This window comes from Astatotilapia calliptera, chromosome 11 (assembly GCF_964374335.1).
Source record: "Astatotilapia calliptera chromosome 11, fAstCal68.1, whole genome shotgun sequence".
Lineage (NCBI taxonomy): Eukaryota > Metazoa > Chordata > Actinopteri > Cichliformes > Cichlidae > Astatotilapia > Astatotilapia calliptera.
In genome coordinates, this window is record NC_137432.1 from 10799914 (window position 1) to 10821570 (window position 21657).

The following is a 21657-nucleotide window of genomic DNA, read 5'->3' on the forward strand; positions in this document are numbered from 1 at the left end:
CACGTGAGTAAGAGAGTAGCTGAGACGGATTTTGTTAGCTTTTAGCCAGTATATGGGCACCAGGAAACTATTTTCATTTATCAAGTGATATATCAGAGTTTTAAATCCAATATCGATATCAGTATGAGTCTTAAACATCCTGTCACATATGTCATTGTGACCTAAAGAGGCAAAGTTTATGATGAGTAATTTTGCTCTCCAAAAATATGTTCAATACATGAGATTTTTTCATATCACGATATGTTTTTTTCATTTCAGGCGATAACGATATCTATCACGATATAAGCCAAATAACTATATTTGTAAGATTTAAATGTGCCGTTGCTCACAAGTAAAATGTGAAATAATCAGCAGCTTGTTTTTATTTAAATATTTATTTCCCATAATAAGTTCAACAGGGTAGATGTACTTAAGGAACATGAGACTTTTTCAGATAAATAAAGGCAAATATTGCAAACTACACAAAAGGCAGCCGCTAAAGCGTTTAAGTTTCAAAATAGAACAAACGAAACAGACTAAATTGTCAATTCCACTTAGAAACAAAATATTAATTCTAAAAATAAATCTTAGTTTGTTTTACAGAAGAACAGACAAAACTGACTAACTTTTGTCAATATCAAATAAACTGAGAACTAAAAGGAAATTCTCAATCTCTCCTTGTTGTATAGCTGAGCTTTTCAAACAGTTTTAACAGTTACTTTAGTCTCACAAAAGCCGAATGACGAATTAGCGCTTCCAGTCAGAGACTGAGGCTACGTCCACACGTACACGGGTATTTTTGAAAACTGAGATTTTCCGTTTTCGTTTTAAAAAATAATCCCGTCCACACATAAAGGCAGAAATGAAGGAAAACGCTGCTATGAACATGCCAAAGCAGCAGGTGGCGCTAGATTCCTAACCGTGCAGAAATGTTGGCCAATCAGAAGTCTAGAAGCCTCGGTGGGAAAAAGTAAACAAAGCTGGGGCATAGAAGCAGAACCGAGTCGTATGTGTGGACGGACAGTAACTGTGTGTATATGTAAGCATTTAAACACTGCAGAGAGTAGAATTAACAGTAACAGTATTGTAGAAATTCATTTCACCGAAACAATAACGTGGCGCACAGTGTGACGCATGCACCAGTTCATTGTATTTCCAGACTTGCTTTCGGCACAATTTACAGTGCACGCTACTCTGTTTTTTGTCAGACTTGAAATAGCCGAAATACCTTCACACTACGGAACTTCTATGGCTCTTCCGTTCGACAATCTCTCCGGCATTGGAACCATCATCTGTTTTCTCTTCGGTCACGCTCGGTTGATTTTTCTAGTCGGCACACTCATTTCCTCCATTACCCGCTGGCTGCTTCCCAAACAAACACACGTGCGGCTTGGCACTTGTGCTGTACGTAACAAGTCAGGCGACGTGACGCTGCGGCTGTGATTGGTTCGGCTCTGCGCTACCTAATTTGGATTGGCTGACCTTTTTTTTTTTTTTTTTTTTTAAGAGGACAAGAGCGGCGAGGTCTATCGCGATAGCTTAATTTCTCTATCGAGTAAAAGTTATATCGCGATGCATATCGTTATCGTTCTATCGCCCAGCTCTAATACATGCATGATGCTCAAATAAACATTTTACAGTGTGCTCATTAAAGAAGTGGAATAAGGATGTGTGTTTGTGCATGTGAAGTAAAGCAGGGTGAAGACAACAGTATGCTCTAAGATATAAAAGAGTGCCAGGGAGAGCATTAGGTGTGAGGTCGATCAGAATCTGGGCCTAAGCAGTGAGGAGCGACTGTATGCCCGCTGAATCCCAGCACTGTTTTGTTGCTGTAATGTACCATTACACAGCGTCTCTCTGTGGTACTGTAAGTGTTTACATTCTCTTCTGTTTTGTTCTGTGAAAATCTTCCATTTTTGCTACTGTAACTATGGTTTTTGTAAGTTTTTTCCTCTCATGTTACGTGTAAATGTAAGTGCTCTGCTGCATTGCAAAGTAGATTGAATGAGTCTTCACATTTGTATACAAAGGGAGATACAATGTAAAGTAGGTATTCAGAGTGAAAGAGATTTAGTTCCCACATAGTCCCGTGCTAAAATGTCCAACTTTACCTAATCAAAAAGTATATTATCATACAATGCAGTTTTGGCCTCTTTTGATATTTTCCCCTGCTATATAAATTCCAAGTGGAGTGAATTTTTCTATAACTCATCCACCTGGATCTTGGAGTTGGGAGCAAGTCAAGAAAATTAAAAATGAAAATTGGATTTTTATATGCAAACAAATCTTGTTTCTCAATGTTCAATCCACAATTTTGTTTGCGCTTGATTCTGATGACATTGTTTACATGCATGCTTCTGTTGCCACCTTAAAGGCCTCTTGTTTCTCAGTATCACAGTGGATGACGACTCATCACAGACGGCTTTCTTACACCCCACTGTATCATATATGAAAAATTTGGACTGAGCAAATCTAAAGCAGCAGCTTTCTATTTTTATTTACAAGGCTCTGCTGCAGAGATTGCCTGCTGACCTCCGTTCCTTGATTGAATTTAAACACAGCACTTACCTTGTCAGGTCGCAGGACATTTTAACATCACCTTTTTGTTGGTTTCACACTGAACTTGGAAAAAATTGATGTAAAATACTTTGCTGCCTAGACATGAAACAAGCTTAAAAAACTGCATTCACTGTTTTTACTGGAACAATTTAAAATATTATATTTGTCTGTCTGCAACTACTCTTGCACATGTTTTTTTTCCACTTGCGTGTATAACGTGTCTTAATTAAAATAATAATAATAATAATAAATTGGATTTATATAGCGCTTTTCAAGGCACCCAAAGCGCTTTACAATGCCACTATTCATTCACTCTCACATTCATACACTGGTGGAGGCAGCTACAGTTGTAGCCACAGCTGCCCTGGGGCAGACTGACAGAAGCGAGGCTGCCATATCGCGCCATCGGCCCCTCTGGCCAACACCAGTAGGCAAGTAGGGTAAAGTGTCTTGCCCAAGGACACAACGACCAGGACAGAGAGCCCAGGGATCGAACCGGCGACCTTCCGGTTACAGATGCGATTCCCAACCCCCTGAGCCACGGTCGCCCATTATAACACGAGAGGAGATGAGATAGAGGGGAAATTGCCTCTATGGCGCAAAGGAGGGAGTCTTAATTGGAGATGCAAAAGAGGCAAGCGAGCAGCAAGAGGATGGGAGACGGCTCGATGATCTTTATGACTTTGCTTTGTTTGTCCCCTCAAGTCTGAGTGCCATCGAATTAAGCTTCCTTTCAAAAACTGGTTCTTTTTCTTTAGCAGCTCTTTCCAAGGCACGACTGAAGCAGATTGAATAACAAATAGGTGATCGAAGCTTTTATCCTCTTTCCACAGGTTACTACATTTCAATGGGGCATCTATATACCTACTATTTTTTTATGCTCAATATCTTTTGCCGTCAGACAGCACGGTGATATTTCACTTCACCTTTCATGTGGAAAGGAGAAGCCGTGCCCTCTCACTTCCTTTTTTTACATTGTGTCCATCTTACCTGGGATAACACACAGAGGAGAGCACCTTTGAATTTCTCACACAGTATTATAGTGATGCAAATTCAAACGTGCTGCTGGGATGTGGCGCTCCCAGGTGGCGTTTAACCTACTGCGACGAAGCATGATCGCAGATTACCACATCAGTGGTGCGACGCTGCCATCCTGCTGATACTCGTCAGTCGAAAGCAGCACTGATGAATTATTTTGGTTACTGACACATCACAGAGGGAGGCCCGTAACCGTCCTGTGGAAGTTGTCTCTGTGACAGATAATTTATGTACTGAAAACACACCATACATCACACAGATACTCCAGTACTGTGTTTATGGAGTAATTGGATTTTGCTGCCAACAACAGAGGTGCAGCCATTAATAACTAATCAGTCTCAACATGCCAGTAAGACAAAGTAAGTGGTTTTTGGAAACGTTTCCAATCAGCTGCCACGATTTATAGCATGCATCCCAAACATTAAGCGATACTAGAGTCAGTATTACCTTTGAATCAGGTCTTTTTATTGGTTAATTATACTAAACCAGTTTACTGTTGTTTACCACAACAGACTTTCCATTTCCATAATGAGACTATTGATTTTGCTCACTCTTACTGATGGATCTAATTAGCTGCAGTTAGCTAATTAAACCACTTTAGCCTCCACAAGTGGGTTGAAAGCTTAGTCTAGAGGGTTTTATACATGTGTTTGATGGCTAAATGCATGCTGTCTTGAGCACTTCAAGCTCTTTATCCAAACAACAGCAGCACACAGACAGTAAACCTGGCTCAGGTTGTTGAAGCTTAATTGTGCAAAGGAGACAAAAGCTGCTGAACAGTAATAGCATCCAGGATTGGAACTGGGCAAACACTCCTGCAGCTTTTTACCGACGAACTGTGGTTGGTTAATGACATGTGCTTGGTCTTTGAATTAAGGCTAATCATCCTGTTTGGATTTAAGATGATGTTGCTGAGCCATCTAGTGGCTGTTTGCTGTGTAAAATCTCCATGCAGCCACTAGATGTCCTCAGACTGTACCAATCCCAGGCACCTGTCCTTCCCGCCCACTCACACACACCTGTTCTCACCTGTCTACTCATAGATTCTAAACCTGGCAGTTGGACTTGTTTAGTGCCAGATTTTCTTATCATTCATGCTCAGTACGTCACAGATTGTTGATGGCACCCTTTTTCCTGCTTCCCTTCCTGTCAGTTACTTTACCTGCCTAAAGGCTCAAATACATTTGCTGTTTGCTGGGGGCAAATGGCAAAAACAACGTAGTAATTTTTTTTCCACAGCTGTGACCCTTGTACTACATGAAGTTGCTTCCTCTTGCAAGTCCTTGTAAAGGAGAAAGTCGAGGGTTAGTCTAAAAAAAGGGGAATAAAGTTAAAAATAAAAGACTGTGATGTTGTCTTTCAGCCTGGTGCCAATCGGGAACTTTTATAATTTATACGGGGAGGACAAAAGTGGGGCAGAAAATCACTGCATATGGTTGCTCTTTTTTTGTGAAGTCTAGGCAGATGGATCGAGCCATGAATCAAATTATACAGAAGCTCAGGTAATATTATGCACAGCGGGATGTGTTTGACATTCAAGGTGGAGTTTGTTGTGGCCAGCCTGTCCATTTCATCACGAGGTCAAAAGCTTAAAAGACAAGGATGGAAAAAATGTCTTTTTCACAAGGTGTCACAACCTCTAAAGACACCGCATATTTACCTTTTGTCTTCTCCAAGCAGCTTTTCTCTTTGCTTTTGTCATTCCATGCTTTACTTTTGTACTCGGATGAGAATGTCTCTTTGGTTTCTACCTGGTCCCTTAGAGATATATCTGGCTGACTATGGCTGCCGATTCCCCCATAATGCTCAAGTCAGCACTTGCTTATCAAGGTTAATTTCTCTCCAGCCCTGTATTTGCTGGTTTGGCTTCACTGCTTTAAGCAACTCGCTAACCTTGGTTTTCCTCTGTGAAATAGAATTTAAATGACCATTTAGATGCTAAATATTTCACCGTTTTTACAAGATAACTATAAACTTGGTGCATCTGTGCTTTTTGTTGGTTTTTGTAGTGTGCAGGCGTCTTTTTGGTTGCCTGCTGTGTCTGGAATCAGTGGTTAAAAAACAAGCAGTGAAAGCAGGCCAAACAAAAACCAAACAATGAGCTGAAAGATGGTAAAATGCTCTGCAGAGCTGGAGGGGAGCAGGAGAATATGTAGCTAAGACTTTAAAACTTTTTACAGTTATTTGAGAAAAGTACTGATTACGCCAGGTTGCACTTTTTGACATTTTTCAGATTAAAATTTTGATTTATTGCAAAATGTCTGTGAAGGTTCTCAGTCATCCAGGTCATCGTAGTCAAAGGAGCTTGCAAAGAAAAGCGTCTGGACTTCTTTAAGTTGCTTGAAGACGTTTCACCTCTCATCCGAGAAGCTTCTTCAGTTCTAAGGTCAAATGGTGGAGAGTCCCAGATGCCAGTCCAGACGCTTTTCTTTGCAAGCTCCTTTGATTTATTACAAATGTGTTTGATGGTTTATGTCACATGCTTTAAATATCTAAGACCAGTTTGTTGCATAGTGGACATATATTTCATATGACTGACACCAAGCAAAAATATGACCTTACTGGCTAAAAAAGCTAAAACTAACACTGCAGTTGAACTGCTGTGCACCTGCACAGACAAACCACACTTCACGGCACAGATTCAACAATTTGCTGGAAACATTCCTCAGAGATTTTGACAGCTGCACGGCCATGATGTTAATCTTCTGATCCACCACATCTGTAAGGTGCTCCACTGGATTGAGATCTGGTGACTATGGAGGCCATTTGAGTACAATCACTCAGTGCCATGTTCAAAACTCAGTTTGAGCTGATCTGAGCTTTGCCACATGGTACAATGTGGTCATAAAGGGATGGACATGTTCATCAACACTACTTGGTTTGGCTGTGGCGTTTACATGTCGTTCACTCCAAAGTGTGACCTTAGTATCTGGATGTCTGCAGAAATTGAGACTCAGTATTTTTCCAATCTTCTGTTATTGCATTTTGCTTGAGCCCATGTGAACTGTTCTCCCCCAACAGGAGTGGCACCAGGAGTGTTTTTTGCTGCTGTAGCCCATCTCTTTAAGGTATACCCGGGTTGTAACAAGAGGTTATTTGAGTTAATTTTGTCTTCCTATCACTTTGAGGCAGTTGTTGCCACTCACTGGATATTTCCTCTTGTTCAGACTGTTCTCTGTAAACACTAGAGAGAGTTCCACTGGAAAATCCCAGCAGTTCAGCAGTTTCTAAATTACTTTGTCTGGAACCAACAATCACGCCATGTTCAAAGTCACCTTTCTTCCCCATTGTGATGCTTGGTTTGAACTTCAGCAGGTCGTTATGTCCAAGTCTGCATGCCTAAATGCACTGAGTTGCTGCTTTGCGATTGGCTGATAAGATACTGGAGATAAGGGCGGTTGAACAGGTGTACCTGACGAAGTTGCCATTTAATGTTAAGTACAGGTAAAGCCGTTGTACACTGCTTCCAATGTGAACTTTTGGGCGATCAAAGGCAAAATTGAAACTGCACTTCCTGCTTTCCTTCTCTTCTCCAGTGGTTTTCCATTTGTCAGGGGGATCTTTGCAGGGATTGGTGGTGGTTTTGTCTGTTTCTCAGTTTTCTTTCAGGGCTTTCCCAGCTCCCTAAATCGTCACTGAGGAAACAGAAAGCTGTATTTCTTTTTCTACCTGCCATTTAGAATTCAATGAGCTCAGAGGGAAAAAAGTCCTGGATTATGCATCTGCTTGTGTAGGTTCATGCTCCAGTGCTTTGTGTTTTCTTCTCGCAGAAGTAAACTGACAGGGTAATTCTGCGTTTAATGAGAAACTACTCATTATTTTCTCTCAGCAGACATTCGTGTTGTGATATGACATTTAGAAGTTCCTCCCCCGAGTTGCTAAAGGCCAATACTGTCGTCCTCAAATTGGGCAAAACTGAAATAGCCTCTCACAGATCATGTTGAAAACAAAAGCTGAGGACTCTTTTTTTTTTTTTTTTTTTTCTGGACTGCATTGGGTCACTCAGAATTTTTTGGGCCTAAGTAGCTGGCAGACTGGCTCCCAATGGCAAGTAAACAGCTTTGGCTGTGGCTCAGGTTGTAGAGCAAATCAGCTACTGATTGGAAGGTTGGTGGTTCGATTCCTGGCTCCCCCAGTCTGCATGCCAAATATCCTTGGGTAAGATACTAACCCCAAATTGCCCTGCGATGCGTTCATCAGAGTGTGATTGTGTAAGAATGTTTATTAGTTGCACTTGACTTTAGAAGTGCAGGGATGAATGAGGCGTGCTGTATACAGCGCTTTGAGTACTCCGCGAGAGTAGAAAAGCACTATACAATAATCAGTCCATTTCATGATACCTTCTCTGACATTCAATGGATGAATTCTAACATTCAGAAGCATATTGCAGGGCACTAAAAGTTAAAGAAAAATATTATTATTATTGAGATTTCTTTGAGTATTTAATTGATTGTCTTTTACTTTTTATGATACCTAATCTTCATCCTTCTGTAAAAAGTGCCCCCCTCCCCCAAGGAAGAAAAAATTGTTCCCATTTTGTGTTTGCTAATGACGGTCCTGTCCACCAGGTCCACATTCTTTGTGCTGTGTAATTTCCTCCCTCCTGTCTCATATATCATAGGGGAATAGCAAGGTGCTGTGCAGCTGATGAATGGCTCCAGCCTTCAATTGTTCCTCTTCTGCTGAACCTTTGTTCTTTCTCTCCCAGACACACACACACACACACACACACACACACACAATACAATGACATAGATTCATACAGAAACACGTCCCTCTAGAATCGAGACTCTCTCCAATAATGTTTTAGTACATAACATGCGAGACATGCACACTAACAGAAACAGGTACACACACACACAACACTGCATTGAACTGCCGTATGCAGAAATGTCCTTGCAGTAGTTGTTGCTTTACCCTCTCAGAGTAAAGCTGAAATTCACAGTGCCTGTATTTGTCATTTCTACGCACAAAAACGAAATGCAGAATGGACTGACAGACATTTATTCAACTTATTTTTTCCTGTGGCTGAGGCTGTTTGGCTTTTTCTTTTCTTCATACTTATCTCCCATTTACAAAACTAAGCTCTTCACACGTTGGTTTCATTCTGTACCAGCACTGAGAGAGTGTGGCCATTTGTCAAAGCAAAACAAAGACAACACACTGCGAGTTCCTCTCACCTTCTTCTGAGATCACAGCAACACTCTCATAGAGGGAGGAATAAAGCAGCAAAACAAAGCAAATAATCTGTGGGTTGAGCCAAACCAGCTACCACTTATGCAATGACTTTTGAAATATAGAGCAAATTCAAAGTAGTAGCTTTTTTTAGATTTAGGATTTACAGGAAATTCATGTGAACAAGTGACAGAGTTTTATAGTTTACCAAATTCACACAGGTGTTATACCTGATCTTGCAAACAGCATCATCTGTGACCAGAATGCTGAAATGTGTAGTCTGTTTATGTGTAAACACAGTCTTTATCAGATGGAGCTGATTCTGCTTCATAGTTATAGTTAGCGACTTATTACGACCCATTGTTAAGTTGGGGTTGGTGGTGCTGATTCAAGCTTTCAGTCTGACTTGAGGCAGGCGTTGTGGTTTAAAATCTGCATTGGTAACTCAGTAATTCTGATTTCCAGCTTCAAATTGAACCCACCGGGAGAGTCAGCACTTTGTCCAGGGGCGCATCTAAAAGGGGGGCACCGGGGGCCAGACACCTCAAAATCTGATAATGTTTTAATTTTGTGGACTCAGGGATTATTGATACCTGATAACTGAAGTTAATGGGCTTTACATTAAATAAATAATTTAACTATGTGTTTTTCTCTAAGGAAATGCAGTCTACACACAAAATCACTACATTTTGTTCTTTTTTAATTCTTACTAAGTTTTTTGTACCACCACCATCTTGGATTGTTAAGTGGGGTTGGTGTTGCTGATTCAAGTTGTAGTTCTGACTTGAGGGGGTGTTTCGCTTTAAAATCTCGTCTGGCAACTCAGAAATTCTGATTTCCAACTTGAAATTGAACACATCAAGAGAGTCAGCATTTTTTCCAGGGGTGCATCTAAAAGGGGGGCACCGGGGGCCAGACATGCCCCAGCTTTCGAAATTTAATTACCACCCCAGTACCCCCAATGATATTAATCTGGGATACTCTAAATAGGACATTGCAATAAAAGAAATGTTTTATATTAATTATTTCTGCTGATTTAGATAATGAACATAAAATATAAATTCTATTTGTAGACTATGCCATATAATAACACTTTTCTAATTAATAAATTAAGTATTATTATTATTTTTTTTTCCATTATGTTTTTATTATTCCTTTATATTTTAAGTATATTTTAATATATATTTTGATGCTAATACGTGACACAAATTAACTTGCAGTGCATGATTTGCAACATTATTTTACAATATTTTGCTTCATTTAACAAAATACTTAACAAACTACAAAAAGTTCCCCAATACAAAAATTTTTTTATGTTGGAACCACTGTATCTTATTTAATAGAGAGGTGATGAGCCTAAAAGTCATGCCCAGTGTTTTCTAATGCAGATTTAATGCTGTATCAGTTTCTGATCCGTTGCCCCCATTCCTGAATATAAGAAAAATCCTTGAATCAGTCCCTCTTTTTGCTTGGGTATAATATGTAAAGCTATTAAATAATTCTACATGCACAAACTTAAAAAAAAAGAGAGATAATAAATGTTTCAAGTCTTTATCCAAATATCCTGAAGATCAGTCTCTGTGTGGAAGTAAACGGATTCATTAGATTTTTTTTAGATTTTTTTTAAGTTTTGAGATGTTACAAATAAAGCAGCCAACGGAAGGAAGGCTGAGACAGAGCCATGCTGAACGCAGTCTGAGCCCTTCACAGCACATGACCTGACACTGCTGCACCGGCGTCAGCTGAGGACTGATTCAGCTGACCTTCACCACTTTGATTTATGTGCAATTCATCCATCTGACGCTGGTGGGTATTCACCAGGGAGCAGATAGTTTTAGGGTGGTGTTAAACACTGCTTTGAAATATGAAAAAGTGGGGGAATATCGTTAAAACGCTGATGCATCTTTCTTTACAGAAAAGTTCCATTTTCTAACAAATGCTAGTGTTGTAAGGCAGGTGAGGATAACTGCGTACCAAGAAGGTTTAATGGTTACTGCCTCACTGATGTTGATGATCATTGAAAGGTCTTCAATTAAATCCTGAAGCACCCCCTGGATGAGCAATAAATGGAAACAAATGGTTTCTGGAGGGAAGTAAACCATCCTCCGTGGATAAGATCTCCATCTCTTGTAGTTGGATGGTTGATGCCTGTGGAAGCAACATAATTGTCCAGAAACTTGGAAAATGGGATAATAATATTTCTTTATACACAAACTGGAAGCATTGACAGGTCAGTGTGTGTCTGTGTATGCACTTTGCTGATGAACATCTGTTGTGAGCTGCATGAGCCGGGAGTTGAACTGAAGACTGTAGAGCTCATAATGTCACACTGAACATGGGTGGCAATGGGTGGGGGGAGGCACACAGGGTGGAGGAAAGAAGGCAGAAAGCTATCTTTAGTTTCCCGTTCATTCTGTGATCGACCAGGTTCAGTTTTTAAACTTCTAAACTTAACTGTAACATAAATAAATCCATTAAGTGACTGAAAATTATTAAATTGTGCTCAAGCTTTTTTTTTTGTTCTAATTAAGTAAAAACAAAAGTTAATAGTTTTCTCCCTAAAAATCAGTACTTGACTATAATATTTGTTTTGTATTTGTTCTTAATAGCTTGTAAATCAATGGAAAAGGTCCAAGGAGGGAATGAAGGAGTATGTTTGTTTGGAGTTGAATCACCTTCACTACTAATAATCCAAACCTTTCCAGCCTGGTTTACCCTGCAGTGGTGCAATAACACCTGGAAATGACAGACCAGACTTCATTATGTGGACTAACATTTCCACTCACCTCATGGCAATAAATCTAATTTCACTGGACCGGCAGAAGAAGTCCTCTTGTCTTGTGTCTTTAGCCTTAAAACCAATTTAATTATCTATTTCTCTACAGCAGGTCATTGTGCTGCATCACAGTTCAGTGGCTGTTGAGTAAATGTGGCATATAGTCAGACAGTAATTTTACTCTGCAATCCAGATAGAGGTTGCATCCCATTAACTTCAGTTTCAGTTCAGCTGTGCTGTTGCAGTATCAAAGTTTAATGAAATCTCAGTAAACTTTGTATTTGTATGTTGTGTGTGGCAGATATTTGAATCTTTGGGTCTCGGCTCTAATTGTTTGGCGCCACATGCATTCACGCTAATCAGTATGATGGCGAGTCTCCCGATAAGCTTGTTTGGCAACAGTTATTATATGTCGACATCACTTTAACCCTTATTTTGGAAGCAGCCAGGCTACTAAGAAAACCAGCTGGTGCTCACACATCACCTCTTTTCTCACTTCCCTTCACAAGCTTCCAGAGAAATTCATAATCCACTTTAAACGTTATAAATAACATATGAAGTCCTGCATGGCCTACATATAGCAGAGTTATATAGAGACCTTATTCTAATCGTTGGCGTCTCCGATCATGTTATCTGAGTCTTTTAACCCTTTTGTGCTCTTATTTTGAAACTAGAGGTGATCACAGTTTTGAGGTTGTAGCTTCTAAACTTTGAAGTGACCTTCATCGGCCTATCTGTGGTTTGTTATAACTGCTAAAAACTATTTTTAATAGGTTAGCTTTTTCTTTAATCTGTCTCCCATCATTTTTGTCCATTTAATATGTGTACACAGGCATTTAGGACTGTAAGACTGTGTTTTACTGTGAGTCTATATCCACATATCCATATATATTTGTTCAGTCGGGGGAGGTGTGGTTTCTTTTCTCTTCATTCCTCTCATGTCATATTTCTTGCATGCCTTCCTTCTTCTTTTTCTCTGCTTTTTTTTTTTTGCCATCTATGAAGTGTCTCTCAATAATGCTGATCGTTCTCCTCAATAGAAATGTTTTTCTTTAATATTTGTTTTCTTCTTTTTCCAGGACAGCTGGAAATTGCACCACCCACTGCAGCACAGTTAAGATATGGTAAGAGGTCCTTTTGTTCTTGGCAGATATATTAACTCCTCAATGTGTCTCTATATATTTTATCCTTTTCATCTTACAAGATGAGTACTCATAGAAAATTGCTCACTAATCTTTTAGGACATGCCTCATTTAACAGTCAGTCAGTTTAGGAAAGTTAATGAGGACCAGTTTAATTAATGGCTCATTGTGAATGTGTTGTTTCCGTGAATTGTCCAAAGGAAAGGAAAAACCCCTGTTTATGGACCTAATGGATCCAAATTGAATCTAATAAGCAGTAAAAAAGTCTCTGAGTCTGAGGTCATAATGACTTAAATGTAAAATCAGTGGTTTTTTGAGGTTATTTAAGAGAAAAAACAACAAATTGATGGATTGAATTTATGTGTAAACTTAGAATTAATAAATAAAATTAGATAGGAGCAGGTTTGCAATTCATGGAAGCCACCATGTTGTCCCATCATCTTGAGTACAGATGAGATGGACATCGTTATTCATCGTAATAGTGTTTTATGAATGTGGCTGCAGAGCGGCCACGTACATAGTGCACCAGAGGTGGAGAAGAAGAAAACTCGTAGGCATTCCCGTGCAGAGTGTCAGACTCAGGATATGAGTATCTATGCTTATTATCTGAGAACGGGTCCTCTTCACCAAAGAAGTGAAAACAAGAAGGAAAGAGACAACGCGACTCGATAAAACTACATCTTCTTCCTTCTCACCTCAAGTGTCACCTGCTGAACTGATGTCTGAGCTCTAACACACAAGGACGTGCATTAACATGCACCAACAACAGCTGGTTATGAGCTAACATTAAGCCAGCTAATATTAGGCTGTGATAAACAGTTTGATTGTATTCTCATATCATATGAGAGTTTATTCAATAAGTCTCAGAGTCCAACAATGTTCGATCCACTTTAAAGAAAGCTTCATTAATGCAAGCTAACAGCAGCAAAAACAGCAGCCTTTACTGACAGAAAGGTTCAGGATTTCCTAAACAATTCACCTCAGGATCACTGTCAACGTTTAGAAGTGAGCTTCTCTTCATTTTGTATCTGACTCCTTTCACAAGTTTTGCAGCCTCCGAAGTAAACAGTCATGGAGACCAGCTGAGGTAAACAGTGGACTGACAGCCTGCACCAGGGGTGCCCAACTCCAGGCCTCAAGGGCCGTGTCCTGCAGGTTTTAGATATCACTCTGGGTCAACACAACTAAATCAAATGATTAGTTCATTACCAGGTCTCTGGAGAACTTCAAGACATGTTAAGGAGGTAACCTACCCATTTAAATCAGCTGTGTTGGATCAAGGACACATTTATAACCTGCAGGACACTGGCCCTCGAGGCCCGGAGTTGGACACCCCTGGCCTACACTCACAAGAGATGAACAAGGCCAGAGTTGTTTGTCCTACATTTGCTACCATAGCTAGGATTATGGCTTGAATTGGGAGTGGTAAAAAAAAACAAAAAAATAAAATAAAATTTGAATGCAATTTGGAATCTACTGACCTCTAGTGGTGAGATTTTGCACACTGTAACTTTAATATGTAGCTGTTCCATCATATACAATATTACTGATATTTAAATCTACTTTAGTTCTTACTAATGTAATGGCTCACTATAATAAACATTGCCACAGCAAATGTGTGAAGTTGTACATCAAAATATTATACTCTGAAAAAAATATCCGGAACGACAATCTGCTTAAGCATGGAGAACAATACTTGTTGCACGTAGTCCTAAGTCCATTTGTGCCTTGTTCAATTTCTTTGAAGCGTTTTTTAATTCAAACTTTCCCTAATATATGATAATAGAAAATATAACAGGATTTCTGACTTGTATTGAACATGTTTTTGGAAAAATGAAGGGTAGGGGTAAAAATGGATGAGCTATTTCATCCATTATCTCACATCTCCCCTTTATCAGTGCTTCTTTCTACTAATGTGCTTAAGAAAGCACACTTAATTTAATGGGTTGTCACAGGCTACTAATATTATGTATGCAGCTAAAAGTAGATTTCAAAGGTGTTATTTTATTATGCACGTGTGCGGTGGTTAGAACTGTTACTTCACGGGGCGATCGTGGCTCGAGAGTTTATCTTGTGATCGGAAGGTTGCTGGTTCGAGCCCCGTTGTGTCCTTGGGCAAGACACTTCATCCAATGCCTACTGGTGGTGGTCAGAGGGCCTGGTAGCGCCAGTGTCTGGCACCCTCGCCTCTGTCAGTGCGCCCCAGGGCAGCTGTGGCTACAATGTATCTTGCCATCACCAGTGTGTGAATGGGTGGATGATTGAATAATTGACTAAGTAAAGCGCTATACAAATACAGGCCATTTGCCATTTTACTTCACAACAAGGAAGTCCTGGTTTCATATCTACCTGGCCTCCATTAACAGCTGGAAAAGATACCGGGGGTTAAGCGGATGGATGTGTGGGTGGATGGTGAATTTGTATAAGGAGACATGTTTTCTGTTTGTACAGTTGTCCGTTATTACATCCTGGATGATCTTGTGTAAACCAGTCAGCACTTCCCAACATGAGGGTTCGTATTAGAAAACATTTGAAGCATGCATTTCTTTTGAAGTCAAAATAATGTAAAACACAGAGAAATTGAAGAAAAATGAAATGAAATAAACCTGAATTGTTATATAAAACTGGGGACCAGCCAGAAAAGCTTCAGCATAAAGCTGAGTGGGGTTTTTCTCATTGTGCTCACAAAGAAAGAATGTAATCCAACTGCAAAGGCTGTGTGGGCATTTTTCACTCTGTTGGTGATCTCATGAGCTCAGCTTTCTCTCTTCACTTTAAAGGTTTGGAAGCTTCTCCTCCTCGCCTGTCTTATATTTAACAAAAACAGATCTTTGTCACAACAGCCGCTTTGTGTGGGAAATATTTAGTCTCCTCTGGAGTCGAGCATTTGTCTTTTTGAGCTGACACAGAAGAGACAAACTTCAAGTGAAACACTGACTCAGCCTGTTGTCACTGTGGTGTCGCACACATTTGTGATGATAATGTCAATCTTCTTGTTGTTGCCTATTTTTTTTACTACTGGGAGTTACGAGATTATGAAAAAAAACCACTGCATCCATCTCAGGGATGAAAACTTGTGAAAGCTGCGATGGATGGGAGTCCACCTGAGGAATGAAGTTTCAAAAAAAATGCCTGCGACATCTCAAATATTCACTTTGGCGAGCTCAGAGTTTTTCTTTCTTGTAGGCTAGCTGTGATGTGCCCAGGAAAACATTAGAGGAGCCAGATAAAACAGTCCAGACCTTTGCCTGTAGGAAGCAAACTGTAAGCGCCAAACGTCTGCTTTATATTTTTTATTTACGATTGAGTTCGTGTTTGTTTTATAATTCATAGAATCATTACATAAGTCATCTTTTCAGGATTAATAAATGTGAAAATATATGTGTTTACATAAAGTAATTTTAAGTCACTGTTTTGGGATTGGAACCTAAAAGGGGGTCCCTCTCACTTTAAGTATGTAAGTGTAATAGTAGCATGAAACCCTGTGTGAGAGGGAAGGGGAGGAGCATGGACAGAGAGGTTAGGAGTCTAACGGTTTTCTGACCGTGTGCACAGCTAGTTCTGGATAACTGCTATTTTTTGGAACTTTCATGTCTTTTAGGAAGGAGTTCATTGTTACATCTTCAGTTTGTAATAAATAAACAGTCTTCAAATCATAATGCAACTGGAAGCATTTCTTTTGGAAACCAGGAACGCGCGTCAGCCATAGACTCTCCTTTTTATGAACTTGGTTTATTGGAAATTACCCTACACAAACTTTGAGCTGATACAAGAGGAAAGTCTTAAGTTCATATCAAGTCACCAAAAGGAAAACTAAGGACGAGCAGTCGTGATTTCCTCAAATTTCCTAATTGAAATTTCCCCACCAACAGGGAAAAATGTCCCCAGATGGCTGTTATAATTAGAGCTAACATGGCCAGAGGAGTCATTTTTTAATATTGGGTTAAACTCAAAGTGTGCAGAATGGGATCCTGAGACAGCCGAGTCCAGTTAAGATAACAGGCCCTTGCTGTGAAATTCAAATTCAGAGCATCGTGGCGTTCACTGCTTTTAAATCTCTAAAGACAGCTTCACTCTTAAATCATTTTCTTGAGTTAAGAATAAAAATGTGACGTATCAAGGATCTGAAAGCACATTTGAGAAATAAAGAGGCAAATCATTTACCAAATGTTGAGATTTCCCCACTGACCTCACTAACTGCTGTTAAATTTCACACTCGAGTTCCAGTTTGTTTCCGTAGGGAATCAGTCAAACCCAACACCGAGAATTCTCTGAGTGCTCACTTTGTTCCGTTTCAGCATACGTTTGAAGGCAGGATTGCCTCTGGTGTCAGTCTGCGTTTAAGTGTTGAGTGTGTCGGTGTTTATCGTGTTGAGCTCAGGCGCTCACAGCAGGATTGAAAGTTCTCACAGCGTCCTGAAGGAGAGCTGCAGCGCTACGAGATCCGTAGAGAACACAGTCGCATCGTGGCGATTACGCTTCAAACTTTCCTGCAGATTTGTCACTTAAACTAAACTGAACTTCACTTGAACTTAAGCTTGAATATCCTTTGCCGAGGCGGTGGATGACATTTTAAAATTCACTTTGATAGCACCATCGGTACATCAGACTGTCTATAGTATCCACGCACTCCTGCTGCAAGTGGATTTTCTTGATATTTATGATGCTATTTACTCTTTCCTGTTTAAAAAATCCATTCCACCTTACCAAGAGTCTAGTGTTCACCCGCTGGCTTCGTAGCTGTCTGCATTTTACCAGCGGCAGTGCTAAAGAAATAAGACGGAACGACTTACCCCCGTACCACATTAATGAGCACGCACTAATGTATCACTGCCTGATACTGATTTACAGCTGCTTATGGCTTCAGAGGCGTTTTGTGTCTAATGTTCTCATTTCTCTTCTAAATGTGTGATGCGTTGTTGTCTATCCATGCTGAATCACATTATAATGTGTCTGACAGTGATTTGTTGTGTTTGCTTGCTTTACAGTTCTGCTGCACAATGCACTCCCATTCGTTGGATTTGGATTCCTGGACAACTGCATCATGATTGTTGCTGTAAGTGTCTGCTTCATGAGGCATGCACTCCTAGCACTTTATTCTCTCAGTCTCTGGAGGTAGCTAATGCAACCTGAAAGACTGCAAAAAATGCATTTAAAGGTTGTACTAAGTATAGATTAAATTTTACAAAATAGTACTTTGTTGAGATTAGGAGCTTTGTGAGTGATTAAAGGTCGTCTCGTTGCCTTTGACATGGCTGCTTCGAAGACGAGGAACCAGGTCTGCAACCACTCGCTGTCAGTTGCTGCATGCAAAGCAGCTTTTGTGCATTAAAAATGTAATCGTAGTCATTCTGCTATCAGTTTATGATTGAATGGAGTCAAGTTGGCAATTATGTGTGACCCTTTTTGTGACGACACGGTTATTAACTGTGATAAATTGATGAAAATTGAAATTCCGGTCCAGCCAGAACCTCACACGTTTGAAGCAGAAATAGTGACATAGATGCTAAAAGAAGGTGATTTAACTCCAAAATTACACAGGTGCTTGGCACCCTGGCTTGAGTCCCCTATTGCAAAGAGATGCAGACAACAGCTTGCACTGAGCTTTCCTCTTTGTACAAATGAGCTTCTGTTCTCTTGTTTTTTTCCAGGGCACACAGATTGAGTTATCAATCGGCGTGGTTCTCGGCATTTCAACTATGGCAGGTCAGAGAATCTCGTAATGTATTTGAATCTGTTTTATTTTTGAAAACACATTTTCATTTCCTGTATTGTCCTTTTAAAGTATTGATTATATGAGTTATGTAGAAGACTTTGAACAGCAAAAGGAGGATCACCCACAGTGCTGCACTTAGTCAATTCTATAAACGTGTGTTACATATTAGAGCTGGGCGATATGACCCAAAATTCATATCTCGATTTTTTTTTTAAAGCCATATGGTAAGAACAAAAAGAGAGTTTAGTCAAAGCTGTGTCCCAGATGTCAATCAGGCACTTTTATTAACATACAGCACAGATGTACATGAAGAAATTACTCAAAAATAAATTATCAGCATTTATTAAATAATAATGCTCCATAAATAAAAGAACACAATGTTGTTTTTGTGCATAACAAAAAGCTCACAATTGTGCAGTCAAAATGTAAACTAAAAGACGCTGAGCATAATAACAAAGACAGACAGATTTCACAGCTGCTCTGTTCCCAACTTCTACTGCGTGACTGACAGCCTGGAGTTTGAAATCCTCTTTGTAACCGTGTCTCTTAACAGGTGCCATTTATGGTCCTTATACACACACAATGCGGTAATATTACATTGATGCACAGTACGTATTACTCCGCGAGGCTCCATTACGGTAGCCGTAATGCTCTGACAATCCATCAAGCGGTGCGGCTCCGTAGCTCACCAAAGTCGTACTAAAACACTTTTTTGACAGATTGCACATAAGGTGCACTGTCGAGTTTTGAGAAAATGAAAGGATTTTAGCTCGTTAGCGCGGTTAGCTCGCTAACACGTTGACGCCGTCCAGCCCCACGCACGGGGCGATCCGCGGTAACTTGTTAACGGAGATTTGCCGTGATCATCTTGTCGTTGCCTGCAGGTGAAGCTATGGGGGAGGGGGAGTTGTGCTCAGTGAAGGAGAGGCGAGGCCCAGTAACGCAGCGTAGAGACAAAAATGGACGAAAGAGAGGCAAACTTGCGGCTCCACAAGTATAATTATAACGTAACATAGACTATATCGATATAAACGATGTTGGCACATCTTATATCTCGTATGAAAATATATCGATATTTTTTAAAAACTCGATATATCGCCCAGCTCTATTACATATGTATTGTATATGTGTCACATTCAGATTCAAGAATATCTGCTTGTAAATCAGTCATTTATTTATTGCATTTGATTCGATTTAGGAAAATATATTTGAGAGTAATTCACATTCATGCTGTAGCATGCTAAATCATAGCTGACTGCCAAGTCTCCAAATAGAAGAAAAGGCACTTTTAGATGACGTGTTGACAGAGTGCGCTGTGTTGCAACTTAAACCTTAATCATGGAACTGTGACACTATTTAAAAATAATTATAAAGCGAGGTCAGATTAAAGAAAGAGAGGAGGAAGAGCGGCTGGCTACGATAAGGAAAACTTCATGAATATGTTAATGCTGTTCACAAGCACATTGAATGGGTATTGTAATATCCCCTTGACGACGCACATCAGAATTTTTGTTATCGCCCGCCACTGTTCGCCGTGTCTAAAAGAGCCCCCCCTACTTTACCCTAAGTGAGAATGAACACACATTAGCTTTGGGATGACCGTATCACTCAGTGCTTCAAATTTAGTGTTTTTCTTTTTGTCCAACTCAAACAAAGCGAGCGTCCTTTATATTGTCATTAATCGAAGCAGAGCTAAAGAGCAGGGGGCATTTCCCTCCCTTTCAGTGCTTCTGATTCTGTTGCTGTTGGTGGTGACGGCAGTTCTTTGTCTTTAGCTCAAGCTTTTAAACATGCAGCAGATTGGGTAAACTGATCTTTTGTCCAAGAGCCTAGGAGGTAGAAGCCAGAGGCTTTTTAAATTCCACTTCACCTGGAGGGACTGGAAAAGGAAGACTTTACCTTTTCCAGTTACAGTAAATGGATCTATAAGGGATACACTGTAGACAAGACTCATTTGAATTTTCACTTCAAACCCTTCTCCATATATTTCTAGTCAGCCAAGTTTCAGTTAAAAAAAAAGAAAAATCTCCATTTGTTCAGTTCATTCCCAGTGAATTGATTGAATGGATGATTGGAATTTTGATTGAAGCAATTTCAGGCATGGTAGGACTCGTAGAGAGAAGGTTATCAGGCAGAATGTGCAAAATTCAGTTTTAGAGAGGCCACTCTGAAGTTTGACGGGAGTGCTTGTTACCTTTGTGTGGAGAGGTTTTCTAACCCGGATTTGACAGTGAGCTGTAACAGACACCCTCATTAATCTAGTAGTTTAAAAAAAATCTAAATCTACTGCAGAGCCACTCGGAGACAAGAAGCACACAGGACTTCTGTTCTTTCCTTAAGCACAGCCTTAACACACTTTCTATCACTCAGACCCCATTTAGTCATTCGCACTAGATTGAGGGCATTCGGGGGTCTGCAAATTAAAATGCGCAGTTATCTAACCCGGTCCAGAGTGATTTAGCACTAATGTCAAGTCTCTAGTGAAGACGACAAATCACCTTCTAGGAGGCAAAAATGTCTCTGCTCGCTTGATGAGCGTGGAAGCTGCATGAATCGTCTACTCCTGACTTTCCTAATTACTTCAGTTAAACAGCCTTAATGATGTGAAAAGCCTGCAGCTCAAAATGAATATGAGGTCAAAGAATTGCACTCAAAAAAGATTTATTTGGCCAAAATTCTAACTCTAACTAATTTAATTACAGGTAAATTTTCAGTGTAATTCTGTTAAATAAGTATAATGTAATGTATTGCACTAAAGAGGTCATTTTGGTTCACATGCATTCAATTTGTACCAAGCACATTTTTCCTTTAGGTTTTTCAATAAATAAACATTTGATTTGATCTATTTCAGTTTAATTTTATTCAAAATTGTTACTCATGTTTAGTGAAAGTTAATTTTCCTCCCAGTGCACAGTTTAGAACATTTGATTGATGAGACTGGTCAAACTGGTAGCGCGCAAACAAACCAAGTGGTTGAGCGTGCAACAATGGTGATAAATATGAGGTGAAACTAGGAGGTTTTTAAGGTTTTTCTTTGCTTTGGGCTTTTTTGGGGGGCAGAATTAGGAAAAAATTTTAAAAAAAAGAAGGTTTGTCTCTCTAACTTTGTCAGCAATGTTGAGAAATACTAAATGGCCTGTATTTGTATAGCACTTTTACTAGTCCCTAAGGACCCCAAAGCGCTTTACACAATCAGTCATCCACCCATTCACGCACACATTCACACACTGGTGATGGCAAGCTACGTTGTAACCACAGCCACCCTGGGGCGC

General features: G+C 39.8%; 1 protein-coding gene across 1 annotated transcript in view; it reads left to right on the forward strand.

Annotated features, from left to right (window-relative positions):
- Window positions 1-21657, forward strand: part of LOC113031686 (transmembrane protein 65-like) — a 38929-nt gene that overhangs the window by 6166 nt on the left and 11106 nt on the right. Inside the window, exons 3-5 of the mRNA XM_026183984.2 lie at window positions 12607-12651; window positions 17658-17725; window positions 18321-18375. Coding sequence (XP_026039769.1) covers window positions 12607-12651; window positions 17658-17725; window positions 18321-18375 — 168 coding nt within the window. The remainder of the gene's footprint in view (window positions 1-12606; window positions 12652-17657; window positions 17726-18320; window positions 18376-21657) is intronic.